Genomic DNA, 25,038 nt, shown 5'->3' on the forward strand with positions numbered 1-25,038 from the left:
CCTTTCTCCCCACCAATTCCCTGGTGAATCCAGACCCAGTCCCCTGGGGTCTCACCAGAATAAAAAAACAATCAGGTTCTTAAACAAGAAAAGCTTTTAATTAAAGAAGGAAAAACAGTAAAAATTATCTTTGTAAATTTAAGATGGAATATGTTACAGGGTCTTTCAGCTATAGACACTGGGAATACCCTCCGAGCCTAAGTATACAAGTACAAAGTAAAATCCTTTCAGCAAAATACAAATTTGAACTCCTTCCAGCCAAATACACATTTGTAAATAAAGAAAACAAACATAAGCCTAACTCGCCTTATCTACCTAGTACTTACTATTCTGGACACATAAGAGACTGTATCAGAGAGATTGGAGAGAAACTTGGTTGCACATCTGGTGACTCTCAGAACCCAGAGAGAACAATCACCAAGAACTAACAGCACACACACAACTTCCCTCCCTCAAGATTTGAAAGTATCCTGTCCCCTGATTGGTCTTCTGGTCAGATGACAGCCAGGCTCACTGGACTTGTTAACCCTTTACAGGCAAAAGAGACATGAAGTACTCCTGTTCTATTAACCCTTAACTATCTGTTTATAACAGGCTGCTAACAGGGAGTTTCGCAAGGGAGTTCTCCAGGTGAAGGAGGAGCGAATACAGCATCTGTGGGGTAAGTGATTGTCTGTAGTGTGTGTGTTTGTGTTTGGGGGTTACTTGCTGTGTGTTGAGCTTGTGTTTGTCACTCTGTTTGTTTGTTTGTTTGTTTGAAGGACCGTGTGCTGTGGCTGGCAGTTGGAGGCTGTGAGCTTCAAAGGAAGGTTTGAAAGCTAGAAGCCTCTGGTAATTGGCTGAGCCTTAATCAGGGGGAGGGGCATTCACACAGGCCAGGGCTTTATAAAGCCGTGCACAAGCAACCAGGGGCTGGAAATAGGGAGTTTCACAAGGGAGTTTGGCCGGTGAGTGGGAAGGAACCAGGGGTCCCTTGTTGGTTCTACCTGTTCCCCTTTAGTCCCCTTAAAACTTATAAACCAAACTACATTTAAAACTTCTTGCCTTAAACAACCCTTCCATAAACTAGGAGACAATGCAGGCAGAAGCCCAGCTGCAGAGTGGGGCCTATCCGGTTTATTGCACTGAGTGTAGCCAGGGGTAGCTCCAGGCACCAGCGCTCCAAGCGCATGCCTGGGGTGGCAAGCAGTGGGGGCCGCTCTGCCAGTCGCCGCTAGGGTGGCAGGCAGGGTGCCTTCGGGGGCTTGCCTGCGGAGGGTCCACTGGTCCCGCGGCTTCGGCGGACCCTCCGTGCTTGGGGCGGCAAAATGTCTAGAGCTGCCCCTGAGTGTAGCATGTATGATTACCTGCCCTGTGGGCGGGTGGCGTATGTGTGCAGTCCGTGCAAGGAGCTCCTGGCCCTCAGAGACCATGTACGGACTTTGGAGGCCAGGGTGGCAGAACTGGAGGAGCTAAGGGAGGCAGAGAGGTATGTTGACGAGGCTTTTTGGGACACTGTAGAATTGTCCCACCTCCGGTCAGACAGCCTCTGTGCTGTTGAGGAGGATGAAAGGCCCAGGGAACCAGAACAGTCAATGGGAGCAGAGGGAAACCTTCCCATAGTTGGGACCCTCCTTCCAGATGGTGCTGGGGTTGCATCTCACACTGAGGTTAGCTCTCCGGGGGAGCGAACTCCAGTTGCTAGGAAAAGGCAGGTGTTAGTAATGAGAGATTCGATCATTAGAAACATAGATAGCTGGGTTTTTGATGACCGGGAGAACCGTATGGTGACTTGCCTGCCTGGTGCGAAGGTTGCAGATCTCTCGAGGCATCTAGACAGACTTATGTGTAGTGCTGGGGAGGAGCCGGTGGTCATGGTACACGTAGGTACCAATGACATAGGGAAGGGTAGGAGAGGTGTCCTGGAAGCCAAATTTAGGCTGCTAGGGAAGACTGAAATCCAGGGCCTCTATGGTGGCAGTCTCAGAAATGCTCCCAGTTCCACGGGCAGGGTCAGGTAGTCAGGCAGAGATTCAGAGTCTCAATGCCTGGATGAGACAATGGTGTAGAGAGGAGGGGTTTACGTTCATTAGGAATTGGGGAAACTTTTGGGATGGGAGGAGCCTATACAGGAGAGATGGGCTCCACCTAAACCAAAGTGGAACCAGACTGCTGGCACTAAACATTGAAAAGGTTGTAGAACAGTTTTTAAACTAGGAGATGGGGGAAAGCCGACTGCTGCAGAGGAGCATGTGGATCGGACACAGACTTCTCTTAGGGGAGAGTCTAATGATAGAGAATTTCCAGGTTATAGTCAGGAGCAGAGGATGGAAGAGGATAATGTAAGGGCCAGATCAGATGATAAACAGTCACATAAAAAAGAATCTGACACATCAGAAAAGGGCAGACAAATAAACAGTGACAAGTTTTTAAAGTGCTTGTGCACAAATGCTAGAAGTCTAAATAATAAGATGGGTGAACTAGAGTGCCTAGTATTAAATGAGGATATTGATATAATAGACATCACAGAAACCTGATGGACTGAGAGCAATCAATGAGACACAATCATTCCGGGATACAAAATATATTGGAAGGACAGAACAGGTGTGCGGGGGGGGGGGGGGAGTGGCACTATATGTGAAAGAAAATGTAGATTCAAATAAAGTAGAAATCTTAAGCGAATCCACATGTTCCATAGAATCTCTATGGATAGAATTTTCATGCTCTAATAAAAATATAACATTAGGGATCTATTATCAACCACATGACCAGGACAGTAATAGTGATGATGAAATGCTTAGGGAAATTAGAGAGGCTATCAAAATTAAGAACCCAATAATAGTGGGGAATTTCAATTATCCCCATATTGACTGGGAACATTTCTCTTCAAGACAAAATGCAGAGATAAAATTTCTCGATACTTTAAATGACTGCTTCATGGAGCAGCTGGTATGGGAACCCACAAGGGGAGAGGCAACTCTAAATTTAACCCTGAGTGGAGCGCAGGAGCTGGTCCAAGAGGTAACTATAGCAGGACCACTTGGAAATAGTGACCATAATACAATAGTATTCAACATCCCTGTGGGGGGAAGAACATCTCAACAGCCAAACACTGTGGCATTTAATTTCAAAAGGGGGAAATATGCAAAATTGAGGGGGTTAGTTAAACAGAAGTTAAAAGGTACAGTGACTAAAGTGAATTCCCTGCAAGCTACATGGGTGCTTTTTAAAAACACCACAATAGAGGCCCAACTTCAATGTATACCCCCAATTAAGAAACACAGTAAAAGAACTAAAAAAGAGCCACCGTGGCTTAACAACCACGTAAAAGAAGCAGTGAGAGATAAAAAGACTTTAAAAAGTAGAAGTCAAATCCTAGTGAGGCAAATAGAAAGGAAAATAAACACTGCCAAATTAAGTGCAAGAGTATAATAAGAAAAGCCAAAGAGGAGTCTGAAGAACGGCTAGCCAAAAACTCCAAAGGTAATAACAAAATGTTTTTTAAGTACATCAGAAGCAGGAAGCCTGCTAAACAACCAGTGGGGCCCCTTGACGATCAAGATACAAAAGGAGTGCTTAAAGATGATAAAGTCATTGCGGAGAAACTAAATGGATTCTTTGCTTCAGTCTTCACAGCTGAGGATGTTAGGGAGATTCCCAAACCCGAGCTGGCTTTTGTAGGTGACAAATCTGAGGAACTGTCACAGATTAAAGTGTCACTAGAGGAGGTTTTGGAATTAATTGATAAACTCAACATTAACAAGTCACCGGGACCAGATGGCATTCACCCAAGAGTTCTGAAAGAACTCAATTATGAAGTTGCGGAGCTATTAACTAAGATTTGTAACCTGTCCTTTAAATTGGCTTTGGTACCCAATGACTGGAAGTTAGTTAATGTAACGCCAATATTTAAAAAGGGCTCTAGAGGTGATCCCAGCAATTACAGACTGGTAAGTCTAACGTCAGTACCGGGCAAATTAGTTGAAACAATATTTAAGAATAAAATTGTCAGACACATAGAAAAACATAAACTGTTGAGCAAAAGTCAACATGGTTTCTGTAAAGGGAAACCATGTCTTACTAATCTATTAGCGTTCTTTGAAGGGGTCAACAAACGTGGACAAGGGGGATCCGGTGGACATAGTGTACTTAGATTTCCAGAAAGCCTTTGACAAGGTCCCTCACCAAAGGCTGTTCCGTAAATTAAGCTGCCATGGGATAAAAGGGAATGTCCTTTCATGGACTGAGAACTGGTTAAAAGACAGAGAACGAAGGGTAGGAATTAATGGTAAATTCTGATAATGGAGAGGGGTAACTAGTGATGTTCCCCAAGGGTCAGTCCTAGACCAATCCTATTCAATTTGTTTATAAATGATCTGGAGAAAGGGGTAAACAGTGAGGTGGCAAAGTTTGCAGATGATACTAAACTGCTCAAAATAGTTAAGACCAAAGCAGACTGTGAAGAACTTCAAAAATCTCACAAAGCTAAGTGATTGGGCAACAAAATGGCAAATGAAATTTAATGTGGATAAATGTAAAGTAATGCACATTGGAAAAAATAACCCCAACTATACATACAATATGATGGGGGCTAATTTAGCTACAACGAGTCAGGAAAAAGATCTTAGAGTCATCATGGACAGTTCTCTGAAGATGTCCATGCAGTGTGTGGAGGTGGTCAAAAAGCAAACAGGATGTTAGGAATCATTAAAAAGGGGATAGAGAATAAGACTGAGAATATATTATTGCCCTTATATAAATCCAAATCTCGAATACTGTGTACAATGTGGTCTCCTCACCTCAAAAAAGATATACTGGCACTAGAGAAGGTTCAGAAAAGGGCAACTAAAATGATTAGGGATTTGGAGAGGGTCCCATATGAGGAAAGATTAAAGAGGGTAGGACTCTTCAGCTTGGAAAAGAGGAGACTAAGGAGGATATGATAGAGGTATATAAAATCATGAGTGATGTGGAGAAAGTGGATAAGGAAAAGTTATTTACTTATTCCCATAATACAAGAACTAGGGGTCACCAAATGAAAACAATAGGCAGCAGGTTTAAAAGAAATAAAAGGAAGTTCTTCTTCACGCAGCGCACAGTCAACTTGTGGAACTCCTTACCTGAGGAGGTTGTGAAGGCTGGGACTATAACAGGGTTTAAAAGAGAACTGGATAAATTCATGGTGGTGAAGTCCATAAATGGCTATTACCCAGGATGGGTAAGGAATGGTGTCCCTAGCCTCTGTTTGTTAGAGGATGGAGATGGATGGCAGGAGAGAGATCACTTGATCATTACCTGTTAGCTTCACTCCCTCTGGGGCACCTGGCATTGGCCACTGTCAGTAGACAGATACTGGGCTAGATGGACCTTTTGTCTGACCCGGTACAGCCGTTCTTATGTTCTTATGAAATGTTATTGGCTTCAGTTTTCTAAGGAATACTACTTTAAATATAAAGGATAGCCTAGCACCTCAGAAAGGGAAATACTTGAGAAAAGGTGACAGCATGCAGAGGTGTAGTTAGATTGTGTGTAACACAATGACAGTGTTTTTCTGAAACATTTTTCCCAAGCTGAAGATCTTAATTCTGCTGAGAAGGGGTTAAGTGGGTTCTTCTGACTCAGAGGCAGGTGACTAACTACCCCACCTGTGTATAAGAGTGGTGGGAGGGGCTCCCTGCCTGCAGAGGATTATGACAGGATAGTGCTTAGGTAAGAACCCTATGAACACTTAAGTCTGGAGAAAATAGCTTTTTCTGGGCTTTGTTAGTAAAGCCAATCCAGGGAGAAGGGGAGTGAGTGTGTTTAGACAGCATGTGGATTTTGTTTTAAATATAGTTTGGGAAGAATGCCTGCTTGCAGTGAGTAACATAATGATGTGTCTGTTAAGAAACTATATTTTCCTTAATTGCTTGCCTCTCACTTCTCTATCTGAATTCTACTGTCAGTAAGAAATGTACTGTAAGATTGCTTTTGATGTGCACAGTATATGATAGCACAAAAACCATCTATATTTAAGGGAGAACTTGGCTTTCTGATTTAAGAAGACCCCTTTATTTGGCTGCTTTTAGGCTCTACTACAAGGTGAGGGATGTCTATCCATTGAAGTGCTTCCAAAATGAAAGCTTGTTTTTATGAGCTAAAAAAAAAATTAAAACTGTCAATTTTGGCATGATCTTATAGTAAACTAAAGATCTGAGAAACTTTAGTGACAGGCACAACTTTGGAAAGTGCAAATAACAGGCACAAGTGCCACCCTGGAAGGCTTTGGAAAAGAAACTGGTGCTAATATAAGCCTAGCAAATCCACTGCAGTGCGGTTTGAATGAGAACAAACAAGGTTCGTCTTTATAGGAATGGACCTTGCACATATTACTATAGATTAAGGAGGAATAACAATGCAGGGGTAAGAATCTGAATAAAGGATTTTGTCAAGGCAATCAAAAGACGAGAACTCTGATCATTTCACAGGCCTTTTAGTTCCTGGAATTACTCAGACTGGACCTTTGTGCTCTAATCTTTGTACTCAGATAAACTTAGACTGGGAGCTTTCTTTTAATATGTTTTTTAAATTGAGTGATTGGGTTTCTTCTTGTTAATCAGGTACTTGGGTCTTGAAAGGTGCTCTTTTCAGATCTAGAAGCAGGTTTGGTGGGATTTTCAAAGCCTACTAAGAGAGATGGAAACCCAAATCCTCCTGGAATTGGGTATGCAGACTTGTTAGGCAGCTTTGAAAAATCTCAGCCACAGCCTCTTGTAAACTTGCATTCTAAGCAGATAGGCACTTCTTGAATGTGTGTGCAACTAGTTATAAGCAAAAGTTGTACACGGGATAGCAAAGCAACTAAGTACAGAGAGGATATTGTTTGGATTCGAAAATTGAGATGGTCAAGTTTAAAAAAAAAAACAAAAGAAAACCCCACATTCTCCAAATAGTAGGATTATTAATATTTGGCTGATGGATAGCCATGTTGCTCATCATTGGCCTTCTGCTACTAGCCTCGAGATATGGACCCAAACAAAATCCCTGGAGCCAAACATGAACTTTATGGAAGTCTGATTCAAATCCAAACTGAAGAGCTGGTCTTTACGGAAGGGATTAAGCCTAACCCTGCCTCCCTGTACCACCCCTACCTCCACCAAAATGGCTTTCTCTCAAAATACATTTTGGACCTATAAATGCATAGATTACACTTCCTTTGTTCTGTGGAATCCTGTATTCTTAACTGGCTTAGCAGGCACTTTGAGAGAGAGAGAGAGAGAGGACAAATCACTGGATCTGAATCCTCAAGCCACTATTATGGGATGTACTTTGACTTAAGCCAGTTTTTCCTTAGGAGGACTCCTGAGGATAAGTATACTCATTACATTGCATGGATATACTGACTGGTATACTCATCCAGGGCACCCCAGAAAAGGTCTGCAACCTGATTCCCACAGAGATCCATCACAGTCTAAATAGAGCCTTTTTTTTTTTTTCAAGCACTGTACAGATTCTGCTATTGTTGTTGAAAGAGCTCTTGCCAAGCATGCAATGAGCCTTGCTCCTACCTCAAAAATGGCCAATGTGCTAATGCTTAAAGAAGATAAGATACCATCTGAACAGTTCTGTTAAGGCTTGTGTTAAGTTAAGATTTCTCTCTCAATATTAGAGTTCAGGAAGTTACCTGAAGCCAATCTGCTCTTTTACCCCACTTTGACATCTCTCTGCACCATCTGTCATGCATGTGCAATCTATTGTCAGAATGGAATACATCTGGTACTGGTTGGATGGATCTGGGCAGTGGATTGAATATGGGAAACAGGTGAGCTTGTGTTCGACTGACACCCAACACTCTGAGCCAGCCAGCTCTGAGCCATTCTAGATGTCACACAGATATTCTCTCACTGCTCTCTGTGTGCACAGGTGTATTACTGTATTATCAGGTGTGCCTCTGTGTTTTAGTTGTTCCTCAATATTTCATTAATACTCTGTAGAAGTTTCTGAGAAATAGCTCTAAAAATTGGTGTATTTGTCTAGGGCTGGTCATATAATTTTGGTCAAAAACTGTTTTTCAGCTAAACAAATTGTGCCATGAAAGGTATTGGGTTTCCAAGGAAAATGTAGATATTTCACAGACAGCCGAAAGCATGAAAACCAAAATACTGCACTCCGATTCAAAATGGCACCTTGGGAGTTATCATTTGAGTGTTCCCATTCTCACTGTGGGCTGGGCTTTCTGGATCTACTACATCTCCTATGTTGCGCTCCTTCCTCCCTACCAAAAGAGGAGAGAACAGGGCATCACCAGTGATGTAGTCTGACCAGACAGCCTAATCCATAGAACAAAATGGGAGTATAAGGCACCCAAACTACAACTCCCAGGAGGCACAGCAACGCCCCTTGGAATAAAAATATTTTAGGTTTTGATATCTTGCTGAAAAGTCAAAAACTTCTGCAGAAAATTAAGGAAAATAAACAAACCATTTTTGTGAAAGGTTTCTTCCCTCTGGAAAATTATCTTTTGACCTGCTCTAGTATTTTCTGTTACACAGCCCCATTTCCAGTTACTGCATTCAGAAAAGATCCTGCCTTCTCATATCCTTTCACCTTTGTTTTGCCCTGTAGCTCTATGGAAATCCTAGTAGCTCAACTGCCCTTTTTTCTGTAGAGTGCTGTCAATCTCCTCTGAACATGGTGGATCTATAGCTGTGCTATATCCACTAATCTGTCACAGTGGATTTATAGTTGATCCTATTGGAACTCTGTGCAGGACCAAAGAAAGGGAGAGTTTAATGCTGTTTCTCAGGAATAGCGTTGGCATTTTGTAAGCACCGTTTCAATCAAAATCTGTAACAGATCTTCAGCTGGTGCCTCTTCGAGTGAGTCCTAGTTGGCTCCTCTTGAGTAAATCCTTTCTATCTCTTGTGCACTAACTCAACCTTAAACCAGACTAATAGTCATTGGAAGAAGAGTATTTAGCTCTGCTCAGTGGTAGGAGGAAGCATGCCAAACTGACCTAATTTAACACTATCATTGACTTAAAAAAAATGAATAGATTATAGGCTAACCTCTGCTCTGTTGCATGCATATAATACTATTGAAACCAAAGGTCCATTTGTAATGGGTGGAATTCTCCCATGCTCTCATTCTATAGCATGCAAATTATTGTGCTGCCACGGTGACTTCTGCAGATCTGGAGGCAGCATTTCTAGCGGACCGAAAAGGCATTGTATTGTTTCAAGCTGGTTCTTGGCAGTATGAGATAAACTTTCAAGGTAAGATACCGGCTTGTTTAAAGTTTAACACATTACAACATGATTGACTTAAACATAGCTTCCTTCATACAAAGTCTCTCCAGATGCTCTCTGCTGATAAATACACTAGTGAGTGAACTCTCTATGAACTCTGGGACAGCCACTCTCATGCAAGAACAAAGGGGAAAGTAAAAGAGGAGAACTGAACCTTAAAACATGGTGAAGATGCAAAGACCAGTGGATATTCTTGCAGACTGATTATGGTGAGGGAAGGCATAAAGGATGCAGCCAGGGTAGGAGTCAGTTGCTTGGACTAAGGTGAAAATGAACAGTAGATCCAGAGATCTTTTTGTTTGTGACATAGATATAATATTGTGAAATAAATTAAAAGTTCAACTGGCTTTCCAATGTCTCAAAAGTACTTGGTATCTGACACATGAATAAAAAAGGGAGTGTGGCTCCCAAAAAATGCATGTGCACCAGGGCCGGCTCTAGCAATTTCACTGCCCCAAGCACAGCGGCACGCCGTGGGGGGTGCTCTGCCGCTCGCCGGTCCAGCAGCTCCAGTGGACCTCCTGCAGGCGTGCCTGCAGATGCTCCACCGGAGCCGCGGGACCAGCGGACCCTCCGCAGGCATGCCTGTGGGAGGTCCACTGAAGCCGCTTGCCGCTCTCCCAGCAACCGGCAGAGCGCCCCCCACAGCATGCCTCCCCAAGCACGCGCTTGGTGCGCTGTGGTCTGGAGCCGGCCCTGATGTGCACATAGAATACCATAAGTGGCATAGTCTGTGTTTCACTACGAAGGTGGTAGTGGTGTTATAATGCTTTATCTGTGAGATCAGTACAGGATTAAAAAAACAGCAAACAAGGGGGAACCTTTTGTTCAAACCTTAAGGAACGATCCCGTATGGCCAGGAAAAATGCACTGGCTAGATGACCTAATGCATCTTCCTCTTTTAGTCTGTATAATTCCATAAACAGAAACCCAGATGGTAAGAGGAATTGCAGGAAAACTGATGATGGTGATATAGCACTACATCTAGTCAGATTTCCAACATAAAGTCCTAATGACAGTGAGACAGAAGAACTGGAAATGGGTCAGAATAACAAAAGGGACCTCAAGTAGGAGTAGAACAGGTGAAAGAGTGACCCCAACCTGTGAAGCATTGAAGGCCAGAGTAGGAGCAATACATAGCTGTACTATATCTTTATTTAAATAAACAGAGTTACCGGGTAGTGAAGGTTCTTTAACTCCTGCCATGTTAAGTGTTTTTTTTCTTTCAAGATATGGTCCAGATAAACTTGCACTATCAAACTCGGAGAAAAGTCTGTAGGTGGCCAAAGTTTGCATTCTTCGGCGGGGGAAACAAGAGCGAGAGAAGGTATTGGCGAGTGTGTTCACTACTTACTTTTTCATTTTATTGCCAAACAGTGCCCTACACAGAGTGTCAGTTCATAGGGAAGCCTCTGGCATACGCTAGTTTGGGTTAACGCTAGGCTGTGTTGTGGATGTGATGGTGAGCGTAGGTTCCCCAGCACCTCCAGGATGTAGGCTTTGATGGTACTCTGTGGCGACTGATGGCTTGCAGATAGCTGGAGCAGTTGCGTACTCTTTGCTACTATTGGTAACCCTATCTCTCTGTTGCTTGAGCAAGTATCTATTTGTTCTTTAATGTATGGGACCACAGGAATAAAATTATTTGCTTCATACAAAAAACTAGGAGCTGGGGAATGCCACTCTGGAGAGCTAGGAGGAAGCCAGAGAATGTTTTCCCTGGAGGCTCAGGGATGCTGTGATGTGCAGTGAATCATACGCTCGGATTTAAGGAACTTCAGTTAATTTGAGAAAGTTCCAGCATATGGCTCAATAAAATTAGCAATAGGAAATTTAAAGCATGATTTGGTTCAACAAATTTCGGACCCAGCTGGGAAAACAAGTGTTACAGTATCAGAGGGGTAGCCGTGTTAGTCTGGATTTGTAAAAGCAGCAAAGAGTCCTATGGCACCTTATAGACTAACAGACGTTTTGGAGCATGAGCTTTCGTGGGTGAATACCCACTTCGTCTACATGCATCTGATGAAGTGGGTATTCACCCACGAAAGCTCATGCTCCAAAACGTCTGTTAGTCTATAAGGTGCCACAAGACTCTTTGCTGCTTTTACAAGTGTTACAGTGTTACAGTGCCTCTTTTCTCTTTACACAAAACAACCAGCTTTTGGAACTCACTGCCACGGGATATCTTTGTAGCCAAGAGTTCAGCAGGATTTAAAAAAAGGATTTATATGGATAAGAATAGCCACAGTCATATTATCTAACATAAAATAATTGTATTTTGGAAGGACTATTTAACACCCTGAATCAGGAGAGTTTCACAATTATTTGATGGAGGTTAGAATAAACTTTCCTTATAGACTCGTTATGCTGTAACTGTCCACTTCAGTTTCTTGTACCTCCTTCTGAAGGGTCTGGTACAGGATAGTGGGCTAGACAGACCACTAATCTGATCTGGCACGCCACTTTGTGTGTGCATAGCCCAGGCGAAGAGAAAGGGGTAACATCCTAATTTCCCAGGGGTTCAAGCAGCTATTGGAACTCGCTCTGGAAGCATTATGTGAAGTGTCCTTAAGATTAAGTTTCAACAGCTTTCTTACCCATTCTACCTCCTCTTAATTGTGCTGCCTGACTCTTACAGTACCCTTTATTCTCTCTGGCAACAAGTTACCTCTTGTCCCTATTATAGCTGGTCACTGTAATATGCATGAATTGGCAACTAGTGTTATCAAGATAAAATAGTTAATGTGGCTTGTGTCTTCAAGACAGCGTTTAGAGCTGATTGAAGCTCCAGGGCAGGATAATCCGTGTGGAAGTGCCGTATGCTCACTCCTGTTCATTTCTTTTGTTTGCAAACAGCCAATTGGAAACTACTTATCCATTTCATCTGTTTCCTCCAAACTGGGACCAGTCGGCACTGCCTGAAATAGGGTACAAGGTACTCTTTGACTGGTTAGCTCTACTCAGGAAGAGATCTTTCCTATACTAGTTCTTGTGGAAGGTAAACTACTTAAAATTCAACCCTCAAACTCAAGAGATGAGGTTCATGTGGTGTTTCCAGTGACATGTGAAAGCAGGAAATATACAGTTGACATGTTTGACACAGACATGTCACTGGGAAGCGAATTAAGACCACCAGCTCATTCCACAAGAGCACATGACTGAACAGCCATCAGATCATAATGACTTTTTGGTCACTACTGACTTGATCTGGACTCCAACTAATGACTTAGAGCGTGATGCTCCATAGCTCAATGCAGATTTTTTTTTTAATACTCAGCAGTATTTTTCTTTAAAAAATGAACACACTGAAGAATTCATAGTGAGAGGAATTCTGAAGATTATCAAGTCATGTAAAAAAATATTGTAGAGACACTTACAAAGCTTTCCTCATTAAAATGTCTGCCACTACGGTTACAAAGCTATTTTAAAATAATTTGCTACAGTACAGTTAGTATTACTTTTCAAGTGTGAAAAGACCTCTAAGTAAGTGTGGGCTCTGGGAAAGTTTGGAGTATAGTACAGCTTGCTTGCTTTTTTGAAATTTGACCAGTTTAAAATACACACTTGCACACGTGGGTGAAACATACTCAAAAATGACTAGAACTAAATGAAAAACTCGAAGAAAATTCATTTTGAGTAGATTCAAACATTTTGATTCAAAACTTGAGAAAAAAATGGTTTCAATTTGATGAAATAAAAAAATTGATTTCTTTGGTTCAAATAAAAAACTATTCACGCAGCTTGAATTGTGAGTGTAGTTGCAGGGTAGTTCCATCTCTAATGCAGTGTGATTGGGTGCTTTCTTTGTCAAAGGCCTGGGAGAGCTCATTGAAAACACGTTAACATCTTGATTTCTGTTATGCTTATCGTTTTTAGTTGGTGGAGCTGCGTGATACTACCAGTGAATACAAGGAAGTCAAGGACCTATTTGAGAAGACAATGAAAAATTATAGAATCTGCAGATTACAGAGGATTCAGAACCCATCACTTTGGCAAGTTTTCCAGTGGTTTGTATCCATTTTATTTAATTAAAAACCTCAGTCTTCTAGACTGAGCTCAATAAGTTTATGGAGGGGCTGGTATGATGGGACTGCCAATGATGGCATGTGGCCCATTGGTGACTGCCAGTAGCAAAAATCCTCAACTGCTGGAGACAGGACACTAGATGGGGAGGGCTCTGAGTTACTACAGATAATTCTCTCCCAGGTATCTGCCTGGTGGGTCTTGCCCACATACTCAGGGTCTAACTGATTGCCAATCTGACCTGGGAGAAACTTCCTTCCCAACCCAAAATATGGCAGAGACCTGGGGGGGGTTTAATCTTCCTCTGCAGCATGGGACATGGGTCACTTGCAGGTTTTAAACTAGTGTAAATGGTGAATTCTTTGTAACTGGAAGTCTTTAAACCAGGATTTGACGACTCCAGTAACTCAGCCAGAGGCTAGGGGTCTATTTCAGGAGTGGGTGAGATTTTGTGGCCTGCGATGTGCAGAAGGTCAAACTAGATAATCATGGTGGTCTCTTTTGACCTTAAAGTCTATGAATCTAACTGGGTGCAGCAGAGTAATTCTGATAACTCTAGAATTTGTTCTCTTTCTCATTATGTGCTGATGAGTCTCACTAACTCTAACCAAGAAGAAACTATCCTCCCTAAACACCATAACTGAAGTAGCTCAAGACTGTTTTTTCCAGGGGTGCTGGAACAATTTGTATAGTGGGGGTGCTGAGGGCCATTGAACTAACTGTAAACCCTGGATATGATGGAAACCATGTCAAGCCAGGGGGTGAAGTAGCACCTCTAGTTCCAGCATGTATGCCGATTTCTCTTGAATGTGCAGTTCTGGGTCCCTTTTATTAAGGCTATGGGTTGGTGAGGTTTTCTACTGAAACTTTGCAAACCATTCCTAGCTTGATTTAAAATGTGTCTGTAGATCTTCTTGTCAGAATACAGTTTACGTGGCTTTGCAGGATATAAAAAGGATCATGCTCCTATGAGCCTGTTACTTTATGGTTGAATCTTGTGGCTAGATAGGTTTGTACTAACCCAGTGGAACTAGAAGTGGGGTTAATAGAAAACACTATGACTCCCTCCATGTGCCTTTCCCAAAGAAACCTAATTTGATCTTGAAATTTCCTTGTGGTCAGCAAGCCAGTGCCCAGAGAGAGAGAGAGATCACACTAAGGTTTGATTTTAGAGGCCACTAGGGAGCGTAGTATTGATTAGACTCATTTTGTCTCACTTCCTCTCCTTCTTGCTGAAAGCCACAGCATAAATCTGGACAAGTTGTTTCAACTTTAAAAAACAACAACACTCTGCACTTAGGTACACTGATGGGGTTGCATGGGTATATCTGTGGGCAGAATTTGGCCTTTAAACATCAGAACCCTAAGACAGGAGAAGTAATTTGTGCTAAGTCCAAACACTTTTGCTCGAAGAGATGTTTCCTTGGAGTACCCTGGCTGAATCAAAGAGCAGCAGCCATGAAGAGGAGAAGGTGGCACAGAGGCTGGACCAGGAAGACAAGATTGATCTGGCAAAATCTACCAGCAGCAAAACCTAATGACAGCAGGGTTGGATGATGTGAAAATCTTTGTGGAAAGCACTAATCTGAAATTGCAGAGCTTTCAAGGAAGATTTGATACAGTCAAGGTTTGCACTAGTGTTTCAGAGGCTCTTGATCTGCTTATTAACCTGCACATGAACATTAAAGCAAATGTGACAGTTATATTAGGAAAAAAATGAAGATTTGGAGAACAGCAGTTAGTAACCTGCAGCTCTTGGGGAAGAGTGATTGAGGGTGTAGAAAGCACAACTGCAAAAGCATGTGTGCAACAGTGTTCCTATTTGGGAGCAAGGCCACACTTTGCTCTTTAGTCTATTGTCCCTATCCCTGTAAGAGAGGTGTGTGTGTGTGTGTGTGTGTGTGTGTGTGTGTGAGAGAGAGAGGGAGAGGGAGAGGGAGTGGCTGTAGCTTGCTTGCTTCCCCTTATAACCTGGACATTTTGTTTCCTCTTTAATTCTCCCATCTCCCGCACCAGAATAAACCCCTCTTCCTGAAATATTGCATGTTATACTATCATTCCAGGGACAAGTTTCTTGGCTCATTGGACCTGAGAACTTAGTGAAGATGGCATTGTACCCGTTCATCAGTACTTGTTAGGATTCCAGAAGTGAGCACTTCAGACGGAAAAAGTTAGAGGAAAGCAGGAAAGTTAGGATTTCAAGTAGCTGGATGGAGAATGAGAAGAACGACAAAAAGAGAGGCTATTGCGTTTCTAACTAGCAAGTCATGTGGAAAATACCGGGTAACCCTTGATGTGCCAGATGAAAAGTCTGAAGATAACTAAAGTGAGACAGTTATACTTTCCTCACTCATTTGATTGCCACTCAAAGAAGATATAGGGCAGGTCTCGACTACTGCTTAAGTCGATCCCTGAGCAATGTATGTTAGGTGTGGACCTCCCTCCTCCACTGAGCAACACAAGTTTCATGCTGTCCACGCCGGCGCTATGTCAGCAGGAGGCACTCTCATGCCAACATAGCTTATGCTTCTCCCATCGGCATAGCGCTTCTCCACCAGACACTCTACAGCAGCAGAGCTGCATCAGTGCAGCTGCGCCAATGTAGCACTGTAGCGTAGACTTGCCCATAGAGTGGGGTATTAGAATTTCTTCAGGATTGGGACTGTCTTCCTGCATGTGTATTTATGTTGACTAGTGCATTTTCAGAGCTATCGTAGTGTAACTAACTAAAAGCTACGTAGTGTAGTGTAGCTACACTAGTGTGAAGCTGTGCGTGTGTGATACAACTGTTCCTTTAATGTGCGCCACTCCAAGCTAAAGGGACTTTTTACCCAGGAGGGACCATGTGATCCTCTAGTCTGACATTCTGTAGAACTTCAGGTGATAGTTTACCCCCCGCAAAAAAATAATCCCATTTGAACTAGAGCATATCTTGTTTTTTTAAAAAAATCCAATCTTGATCTAAAAATGACCAGTGATGGAAAATCCACAACACTTGCTACAGTGTTCCAAAGGCTAAACACCCTCATCGTTAAATTTACACCCCGTCTCCAGTATGAATTTGTCTAGCTTTGACTTCCAGCTGTTGGATCCTGTAATATCTTTCTCCATTAGACTGAATTCCCCCCATGTAGGTACTCATAGATTGTAGTAAAGTCAAGTCACCCCTTAAGCTTCTCTTGGGAAAGTAAGCAGACTGAGCTCCTTGAACCTATCACTATAAGGGCATGTTTTCTAATCTTTTAATCATTCTTGTGGCTCTTCTCTGAACCCCCTCCAATTAATCCACATCCTTTTTGAATTCTGGACACCAGAAGTGGATACAGTCTTCCAGCAGTGGTCACTCCAATGCCAGACAGAGGCAACGTAACTTCTCTACTCTACTGGAGGTCCCTGGTTTATTTAGCCAAAGATTGCATTAACTTTTTTGGCCATGTCATTGAGCTTCGAACTCCTGTTTAGCTGATTGTCCATCATGACTCCCAAATCTTTTTCATAGTCACTGCTTTCCAGGATAGAGTCCCCATTCTGTAAGTATGGCCTACATTCTTTGTTCCTAGATGTATTCATTTACATTTAGCTGAATTAAAATGCATATTATTTGCTTGCACCCAGCTCACCAAGTTATCCAGATTGCTCTGTATCCGTCCTCTTCATCATTTAGCACTCCCAAACTTAATTTGCAAACTTTATCAGAAATAATGTTGTTTTCTTCCAGCTTACTGATAAAAATGTTAACTAGCAAAGGGCTGTGATCAGTTTCCTTGAGAGATCCCACTAGAAATACACCTACTTGATGATTCTGTGCTTTACAATTACATCTTGAGACCTCCCAGTTAGTCAGCTTTTAATCCATGTAGTATCTGCCATGTTAGTTTTGTATCATTCTAGTTTTTTAATCAAAATCTTTTGCAATATGCCTTACAAAAATTTATTATACAGTGCTTTACTTTTTATCAACAAACTTGTAATTTCATTCAAAAAAAATCTATCTAGTTTGACAGGATTTATTTTCCATAAACCTGTGTTGGTTTGTATTAGTTATATTATCCTCCTCTAATTCTTTATTAATTGAATCCTGTATCCCTGAAGCTGAACTAAATGGATACCAGGAAGATTGGCATTAGAAGCGGAGCTGAGAAAGGTTGATCTGTGAGCACCATGCTATATGCCATAGCTGAACAGAAGCTGTATTCAGCTGAGTAGGTTCCCTGTTACGGTTCCTCTAATGTGTGTGAGATGAAGTCTTGGGTTCAGAAAGAGAGTTCTGACCTGAATTTGCTATTCTTGTTTCAAATGCCATTGTAACTAGTTCAGTCAGGGTACTGGTGGTGGCATTCCTTCCCTCCTCCATTAGGAAACTTAAAAAGCTAGAAATCTGGTATTAAGAAGTTGCTCTGAGTCCTTTTGTGCCATGGGTCATTTCATTTGTCAGGAAGTCCTGCAGGCCTTTTTACTTTATTGCCATATTTCTTAGTTCAAAATAGGAGACCGATTTAGAGGACTGGAATGCTTCAGGTGGGCTTAAACCCTACCTCAGAATACCCTGACATTGGGGATCTTAATTGCACTGTAATGGTGTGCTCACACATGCTGGTTTTAAAGAAACTCTCTCTTCTTAGCTTATTGCTACATATCTTTAGTATAAGGAAGCTTGGGCTAAGGATGAGGAGACTTGCAACAAGAGCTCTTACCAGCAATTGTGTGTCATGGTCTCTCCTATATCCTCTTGAGGTTCGTTCTTCCATGGTGGCATTTCTTTCTTTGTACTCAGTGTGTTCTCATACTTCTGTTCTTGCTGTAGAAGTTTCTAGACTGAAGTGAACCTGGCAGCCTCCTTGCCTTATATTGTCTTGACCGGTGGCCTCCTTGCTTTCTGGTAGGTAGAGCCATAACACGTGGTATAAGGGATCTATTGCATAATGTGGGAAGAGGAAAACCAAGGTAAACCCACTTACCCTTCAGTGTTTCTTTTGTTCCGCTCTCTAAGTTTAAGGTTTAACTGGAATATGGTTGAAGCAGAGAGGAAGATTGAAAATCTCATTTTGCCCTAGCATAAATGTTTTGGGTTTTTTTGCTTTCTGCTGACACATTTCTATCACTAGGCAAAAGGAGCAGATGAGGAAGACAAACAGAGGAAGAGATGTGGATGAGAGGCTCTTATTCCATGGAACAAGTACATCCCATCTGCATGCCATCTGCGGGCAGAACTTTGACTGGAGAATCTGTGGGACCCATGGAACATTATACGGAAAAGGTATAGAGGTAGTGTGTGTACATGCACCATGAACACACTCTCTCTCTCTCTCTCTCTCTTTCTCTCTCCCTGGAATGTAATGAAATGGACTCAATTAATACTGCAGAAGTCAACTTCCTACAGACTGGGCCTGATTCTCTGTTGCTTGCATCTTTAGTGGCCACTTACACCAATGCAGAGTGAGCGCAAAGGCTATTGAACTGTCATTTTATATCTACTTTTTACAGATGTAAATGATTACTCTGAGTGCAGAGCAACATGGTTTCAAATTTAAAAGATCTGTTCTATCCTTCTGAACTCAATTGTGCTATTTTGCTCAGTTTGAAAACTCTCACTGATTTTAACGGGATTGTGTTCTAATATTAATGGAAGGTAGTCAGGCATATCAAAGGGCATGTAGAATGTGTGCTTGCTTTCTAGCAACACATTTGGTCTGTTTGACTAGTTTCTGTGTTGGTATTTAGAAATATTGAAAGGATCCTCTCTTTCAGGTAGGGGTTCAGTGAATAGTTAACCGCAGAAGGGTTTGTCTGGTTCTGTATAATTTCAGAGCAACCTTATCTGTTGGAAACTTCTGATTTGAATCCATCATTTCTTAAGTTTAACATTATTACTAGGTTTTTATTGTGCATCACTTTAAAACTGTAGCTTTGTCTTCATGGTTCATGATGTCTCAAGATTCCATTGTTGGAATTTTAACTGCAGAATTTGTAGCCAACTACTGTTGGCTAGCTTGTAAAAGAAATGGATTGAGAACTCTTGCAGAAGCTCTTTTTCTTAAGTCCAAAGAAATAGAAGTTTGACAAACACTCCTGAGGCAACCATGTGCTTTAGAGTAGTGTTTCTCCATGAATGGTCCGTGGACCGGTGCCAGTCCCGGAGATCTCCCTGATACAGTTTAGGAATGCAGCAAATCAGTCCTTGGTATCAAAAACGCTGAGAAACATTGCTTTAGAGGCTGTTGAAAAGGCTGCCTCCTCCTCCTACTGTAGTCAATAGGAACTTGGATATTGACTGGGGCTGGTCAAAATTTTTTGCTTTTTCTCTCTGGAAAATTGGGGTTTTGACAAAACGAGAACTTCTTGCAGAAAATGACTTCTTTTCTCTGAGGCTGTGTCTATGCTAATGGAGCCTATGTTGACTCTACCAATGTAGCTGCACCTTTAGTGTAGACACACCATCCACGAACAGTGTTTTTTTGCTGGTACTGGAACACCACCTCCCTGTGCAAGGTTAGCGATGCCAGCAGAAAGACTCTTGTCAGCACAGTTGCATCTACACTGAGGATTTTGTCAGCATAGCTATGTTACAAGATGGGGGTGGTTGTTTTTTTCACATCCCTGACCAACACAGATGTGCTAGTACACATTTTTAAGTATAGGCCATGCCAAAGTTTTGCTTTTGCTTTTCAGATTAAAACAAACAAACAAAAAGGTTTTCCCAGAGGGGAGAAAACTACTTCCTGACCAGCTAAGGTCTGGTCTATACTGATTTAGTGGCATAACTAGGTCAGTCAGGGGTGTGACTTCATTTCCAAAATAACAGCCCAGCCCTTAGTGTGGACACAGTTATATAAGATAGTATTATACCTATTTACATGCGTCCATACTAGGAGTTCTACTGGTATTTGAGGGGGAAAAAGTCACACCCCTGATTAACACAATTTACTAGTATCTTATACTGGTACAGTTTGTTCCTCTTCTAGTACAGAAATAAACTATATTGGAATAAGGTACAGTTGTACTCTAAGTGCAACCATGCTAGGGGCTGGTGCTGGTTTAAGTATACTAGTATAGTTAAAGTGGTTCAACTTCTATGTGTAGACAAGCCCCAATGTTGACTTAACTATGCGCATGATGCAGTCCATGAAGTAGAACACGCATTAAAAAGCCAAAATAGTTGCACTAGTTAGTTAACTAACTTACTCCTATGGGTGATCGAGGATGTCTTAAAGCATGATTACATATTGACCTTAAATCATACTCCTACATTATGAATATGATTTAGGAGATATCTATAGTTACCTGGAGGTACATACAGTGTTAAGGGCACTTGTTGAAATGCTATAAGCTAGAGCATCAACTGTTATGGCAGCAGTAGATACAATCATAAAATAAAGCCTACAGAAATAATTCTTATCTTGGCTTTTTCTTGTTCTTAGGAAGCTACTTTGCCAGAGATGCTCATTATTCCCATCAATATTGTCAGACTGGCTCCGGTTCCAAGACCATGATCGTAGCTCGAGTGCTAGTTGGAGACTTTGTTCAAGGAAGCAATAACTACCTTCGCCCTCCACTCAGACCTAACAATTCGAACAGCTTTTATGACAGCTGTGTGGACAGCCCAGTGAATCCCTCCATTTTTGTCATCTTTGAGAAGCACCAGATTTACCCAGAATATATAATAGAATATGCAGAAGGGTACAGCTGTGTGATCTTGTAATGGACAGCAATATCACTTTCCTACACTGAGACAGTCAAATGATTTTACATATTTATTATTTTAAAAATATATTTATTGGAACTACTGTCTTTGTGTGCCTGTGTTATGAAACAATTTTTGAAATGCAACAAAACAGAAGTAGCCAGTCCCATCATGGATTATTGGCACTTTGGTATATTAACTGTCTATACATTAAAAATACAGAACCCTAAGGGTTACTCTTGCACAAAAGGGAGAGGAGCTGGGGTCTGGAGAAGAAGGGAGCCTGTTTCCCATAATGCATAGGAATGCTGGAAGAGGTGTAGAGGCCTCAGTTTAGTCATGCCCCATTTTCACAACCTGCACTTTGGAGAAGTATCGCTGTTCCCTGCCCCCTTGAGACTAGCACCTATTAGCACCCAGCTACAGCTGGCATCTACTGGCGTACATGTAGCACTGCATGCCACAGTCCAGTATCTCCGCTTTCAGATGAAATCCTTCATCAGCTATTTTCCACAACAGGTTGTCTCTGCTCTCCTTGTTCCAGGGACTAGGCCTGGATTTACCCATAAGAAAAAACACAAAGTATAGAACTTGCAGCATCCCCTGAGCAAATGTTTAAGGCACATTCTATACTCTGGAACAAGGATCATAATACTGGAGTGGCTTTATATTACACTATGATAGCCAGAAACAATCATTAAAAGTTGGTTAGTATCTCCTTGGACTGAGGGACTTGCAAAAGACAATGCACCAGGGTTGGAATTGTCATATTTGGGGTGATCGTGTCTGAAGGATAGAAGCAGAATTGTCATTTCCTTGAAATCTTCACTCTTAGTCATCAGAGAAGGTATCGTATAAAGAAATGTGTCCACAGATTGCACAATCTTCTCTTGTATAGGGAGAAGTTCAGCTGTCTAGCAAAGAATTATTTGTCAAAGGGTAGCTAAATACACACTACACTTTGCATGAATAACTCTAAAATGATCAAATATAAACTTTCCTTTACAGGATTATATAGACTAAGGTCTCATGGGACTCCTGATTTGATACTGTTTCAATATTCTCTTACTGAAAGATTAATTTTGAGAAGGTAACAGATCTTTTAGGCCAGGCCTGCACAACTTGTAAAGCAGCGAGGGCCACATTACTCCAAAGAAAACAGCTGAGGGCCAAAAACCCCCAGCCCCGTGGAAACACCCAACCCTCCCACCCCGGCCCAGCAGAAACACTCCGCCCCAGCACTGCCCAGCCCTGCAGAAACAAACCCTCCTTTCCCAGCGCCACCCCACCAAAACAGCTGTGGGCCAAAAAGGAAGGTTGGGGGTGGGGAGGTGATACTTGATTTTAAATCAACCAGGGGCTCCCAGCTGAAGAGGTGGCTGGGAGCCCTCAGGGTCAAATTAAAGGGCCTGGGGCTCTGGCGGCTGCAGGAACCCAGAGCTTTGTGGGGCTGGGGCAGAGATTTAAAGGGCCCAGAGCTCCTGCTGCTGAGGGGAGACCGAGCCCTTTAAATCCCAGCCCCAGCACATCCGCTGGAGCCACCACCAGGATTCAAAGGGCTCTGGGCTGCCCATGGTGGCGGGGAGCCCTAAGCCCTTTAAATCTCAGCGGGGAGCCCTGAGCCCTCTGAATCCCAGCCATGGCTGAGATTTAAATGGCTCTGGGCTCCCCACAGCTGTGGGGAGCCCAGAGCCTTTGAATCCCATCTGCAGCTGGCAGGGCCGGCTTTAGGAAGTGCGGGGCCCAATTCAAACATTTTTGGCAGGGCCCCAGCAGGGATGACTGAAAGAAAAAAAATGTAAAAAAAAAAAGCCTTTCATTTCTTAGCAACCGGTTCCCTATAAAAAGTTCTGCCACAGTATGTATTTTTTGTACTAACAAGGTTACCATACATCCGTATTTTCCTCCTGGATGGCGCTTTAAGATCCAAAAAGCCTGACATGTCCGGGAAAGTACAGATGTATGTTAACCCTACCTAAAGTTCTTTTTTAAAAAGATGTGTCTGAACTAGAAATGAGCTCCGCCACTCCCTGAGGGTGTGCTAGGGTGCACGTGTGGGTCCCAGCTGCTCCCTGCCCACCTCATTGAATATGTACTTCTCTGGGAACTACAAGGCACCAGTGGACATGGGGCTGGCTGGAGGTGGGGGGGAGGTGGCTGGAGGTAGGGTCTGGCTGCAGGCTGGGCAAGGGGTGTGGGGCAGGCTGGAGATGGCGTGTGGGATGGGCTGGCTGGCTTCAGGCAGGGCCACGGGGGGGTGCGGCATAGGTTGGCAGGGCTGGAGACAAAGGAGTGCAGGACTGGCTGGCTTCAGGCATGGGGGTGCAGCAGGGGTTGGCTGGAGACAGGGAAGGGGGTGCAGGGCTGGCTGCAGACAGGAACTGGTGCAGGCAGGGCAGGAAGTGTGGCAGGGGTTGGCTGTGGGCAACTGGTGCAGGTACAGGGGTTACAGCCCATCCTGTATGGTGAGTGCCCCCTCCTCCTGCCTCCCCTACCAGGGTAGCAGTAGCAGCCCGTGGCTCAGGAGCTATTTAAAGGGCCTGGGGCTCCCCTGCTTCCATTGCCCAGCCCTGTAAATAGCTGCAGGAGCCCTGGGGATGTGATGGGGCTCCAGGGGCTATTTAAAGGACCAGGGCAGCAAAGGCATCTGGAGACACAAACCCCTTCCCGCTACCCCAGGGCTCTGGGGGTATTTAAAGGGCCCGGGGCTCCCCTTCTTCTACCGCCCCAGCCCTTTAAATAGCCACGGGAACCCTGGGGAAGTGGTGGGGCTCCTGTGGCTATTTAAAGGGCCGGGGCGGTAGAAGCGACGAGAACCCTGGACTTTTTAAATAGCCCCCAGAGCCCCACAGGCCTACCCCAGGGCTCCAGCAGTGGTGCTCTGGTGGCAAATTAAAGGGCCTGGGAGCCACAGGCCTTTTAAATTGCCCCCCTGGGGAAGCTGGGCCACCCAGCTACAGCACACTGGCTTTTGCTGGTACACCGTACTGGGGCTTGGGCATGTGGTCCTCTTAGGCGCGGGCTGATTCAGGGGAATTGGTTGAATTGGCCTAAAGCCAGCCCTGGTGGCTGAGATTTAAAGGTCTCTGGGCTCTCTGCGGCTGCGGGCAGCCCAGAGCCCTTTGAATCCTGGCTGTGGCTGGGATTTAAAGAGCTCTGGACTCCCCACCGCTGCGAGCAGCCCAGAGCCCTTTGAATCCCAGCCGCGGCTGAGATTTAAATGGCTCTGGGCTCCCCACCGCTGCAGGCATCCCAGAGCCCTATGAATCCCGGCCGCGGCTGAAATTTAAATGGCTCTGGACTCCCCACCGCTGTGGGCAGTGCAGAGCCTTTTGAATCCTGGCTGCGGCTGAGATTTAAAGGGCTCTGGGCTCCCCTCCGCTGCGGGAAGCCCAGAGCCCTATGAATCCTGTCCGCAGCTGAGATTTAAAGGGCTCTGGGCTCCCCATTGCTGCGGGCAGCCCAGAGCCTTTTGAATCCCTGCTGCGGCTGGGATTTAAAGAGCTCTGAGCTCCCCACCGCTGCGAGCAGCCCAGAGCCCTTTGAATCCCGGCCGCGGCTGAGATTTAAATGGATCTGGGCTCCCCACCTCTGCGGGCAGCTCAGAGCCTTTTGAATCCAGTTGCGGGCTGCATAGTGAGCCTCTGCTTAGACAAAGGAAATGCGTGGATCCAATTTACCTTGATTTCAGTGAGGCATTTGATACAGTTCCACATGGGGAATTATTAGTTATATTGATCCCCATCTTTTCCAATTTGAAAATTGAAAGGTGGATAAGGAACTGGTTAAAGGGGAGATCACAACGGATCATACTGAAAGGTGAACTGTCAGGCTGGAGGGAGGTTGCTAGTGGAGTTCCTCAGGGATCGGTTTTAGGACCTATCTTATTTAATCTTTCTATTATTGATCTTGGCACAAAAAGCGGGAATGTGCTAATAAAGTTTGCGAATGACACAAAGCTGGGAGGTATTGCTAATACAGAGAAGGACTGGGATATCATACAGGAAGATCTGGATGACCTTGTAAACTGGAGTGATAGCGAAAAGTGCCAGGTTATGCATTTAGAGA

The 25,038-nt window shown here is 43.5% G+C and overlaps 2 protein-coding genes across 3 annotated transcripts in view; both read left to right on the forward strand.

Moving 5' to 3' along the window:
• LOC115641072 (cystine/glutamate transporter-like) overlaps positions 1-622 on the forward strand; it is a 45,733-nt gene extending 45,111 nt beyond the window's left edge. For both annotated transcript variants that reach the window (XR_003998013.1, XM_030544192.1), the window contains exon 12: positions 595-622. Coding sequence is in view for 1 of the 2 variants with exons in the window: in XM_030544192.1 (XP_030400052.1) it covers positions 595-602 (8 nt within the window). In the remaining variant the exon portion in view is untranslated. The remainder of the gene's footprint in view (positions 1-594) is intronic.
• Positions 622-20,998, forward strand: LOC115641104 (protein mono-ADP-ribosyltransferase PARP12-like). The gene is made up of 8 exons (XM_030544207.1): positions 622-661; positions 7,628-7,780; positions 9,113-9,233; positions 10,497-10,593; positions 12,123-12,201; positions 13,143-13,273; positions 18,395-18,546; positions 20,708-20,998. Exons 2-8 carry the CDS (start codon positions 7,697-7,699, stop codon positions 20,986-20,988), a joined length of 945 nt encoding a protein of 314 aa, XP_030400067.1. The 5' UTR covers positions 622-661; positions 7,628-7,696; the 3' UTR covers positions 20,989-20,998.
• The last annotated feature ends 4,040 nt before the right edge of the window (positions 20,999-25,038 follow it).

This window comes from Gopherus evgoodei, chromosome 1 (genome assembly GCF_007399415.2).
Source record: "Gopherus evgoodei ecotype Sinaloan lineage chromosome 1, rGopEvg1_v1.p, whole genome shotgun sequence".
In the NCBI taxonomy this organism is placed as follows: domain Eukaryota; kingdom Metazoa; phylum Chordata; order Testudines; family Testudinidae; genus Gopherus; species Gopherus evgoodei.

Coding starts and splice junctions, on each gene's coding strand:
- LOC115641104 (XM_030544207.1), top strand. CDS start 7,697: ATGCATGTGCAATCTATTGTCAGAATGGAATACATCTGGTACTGGTTG. Junction 7,781..9,112: donor GGATTGAATATGGGAAACAG/GTGAGCTTGTGT, acceptor CTCATTCTATAG/CATGCAAATTATTGTGCTGC. Junction 18,547..20,707: donor TGGAACATTATACGGAAAAG/GTATAGAGGTAG, acceptor TCTTGTTCTTAG/GAAGCTACTTTGCCAGAGAT.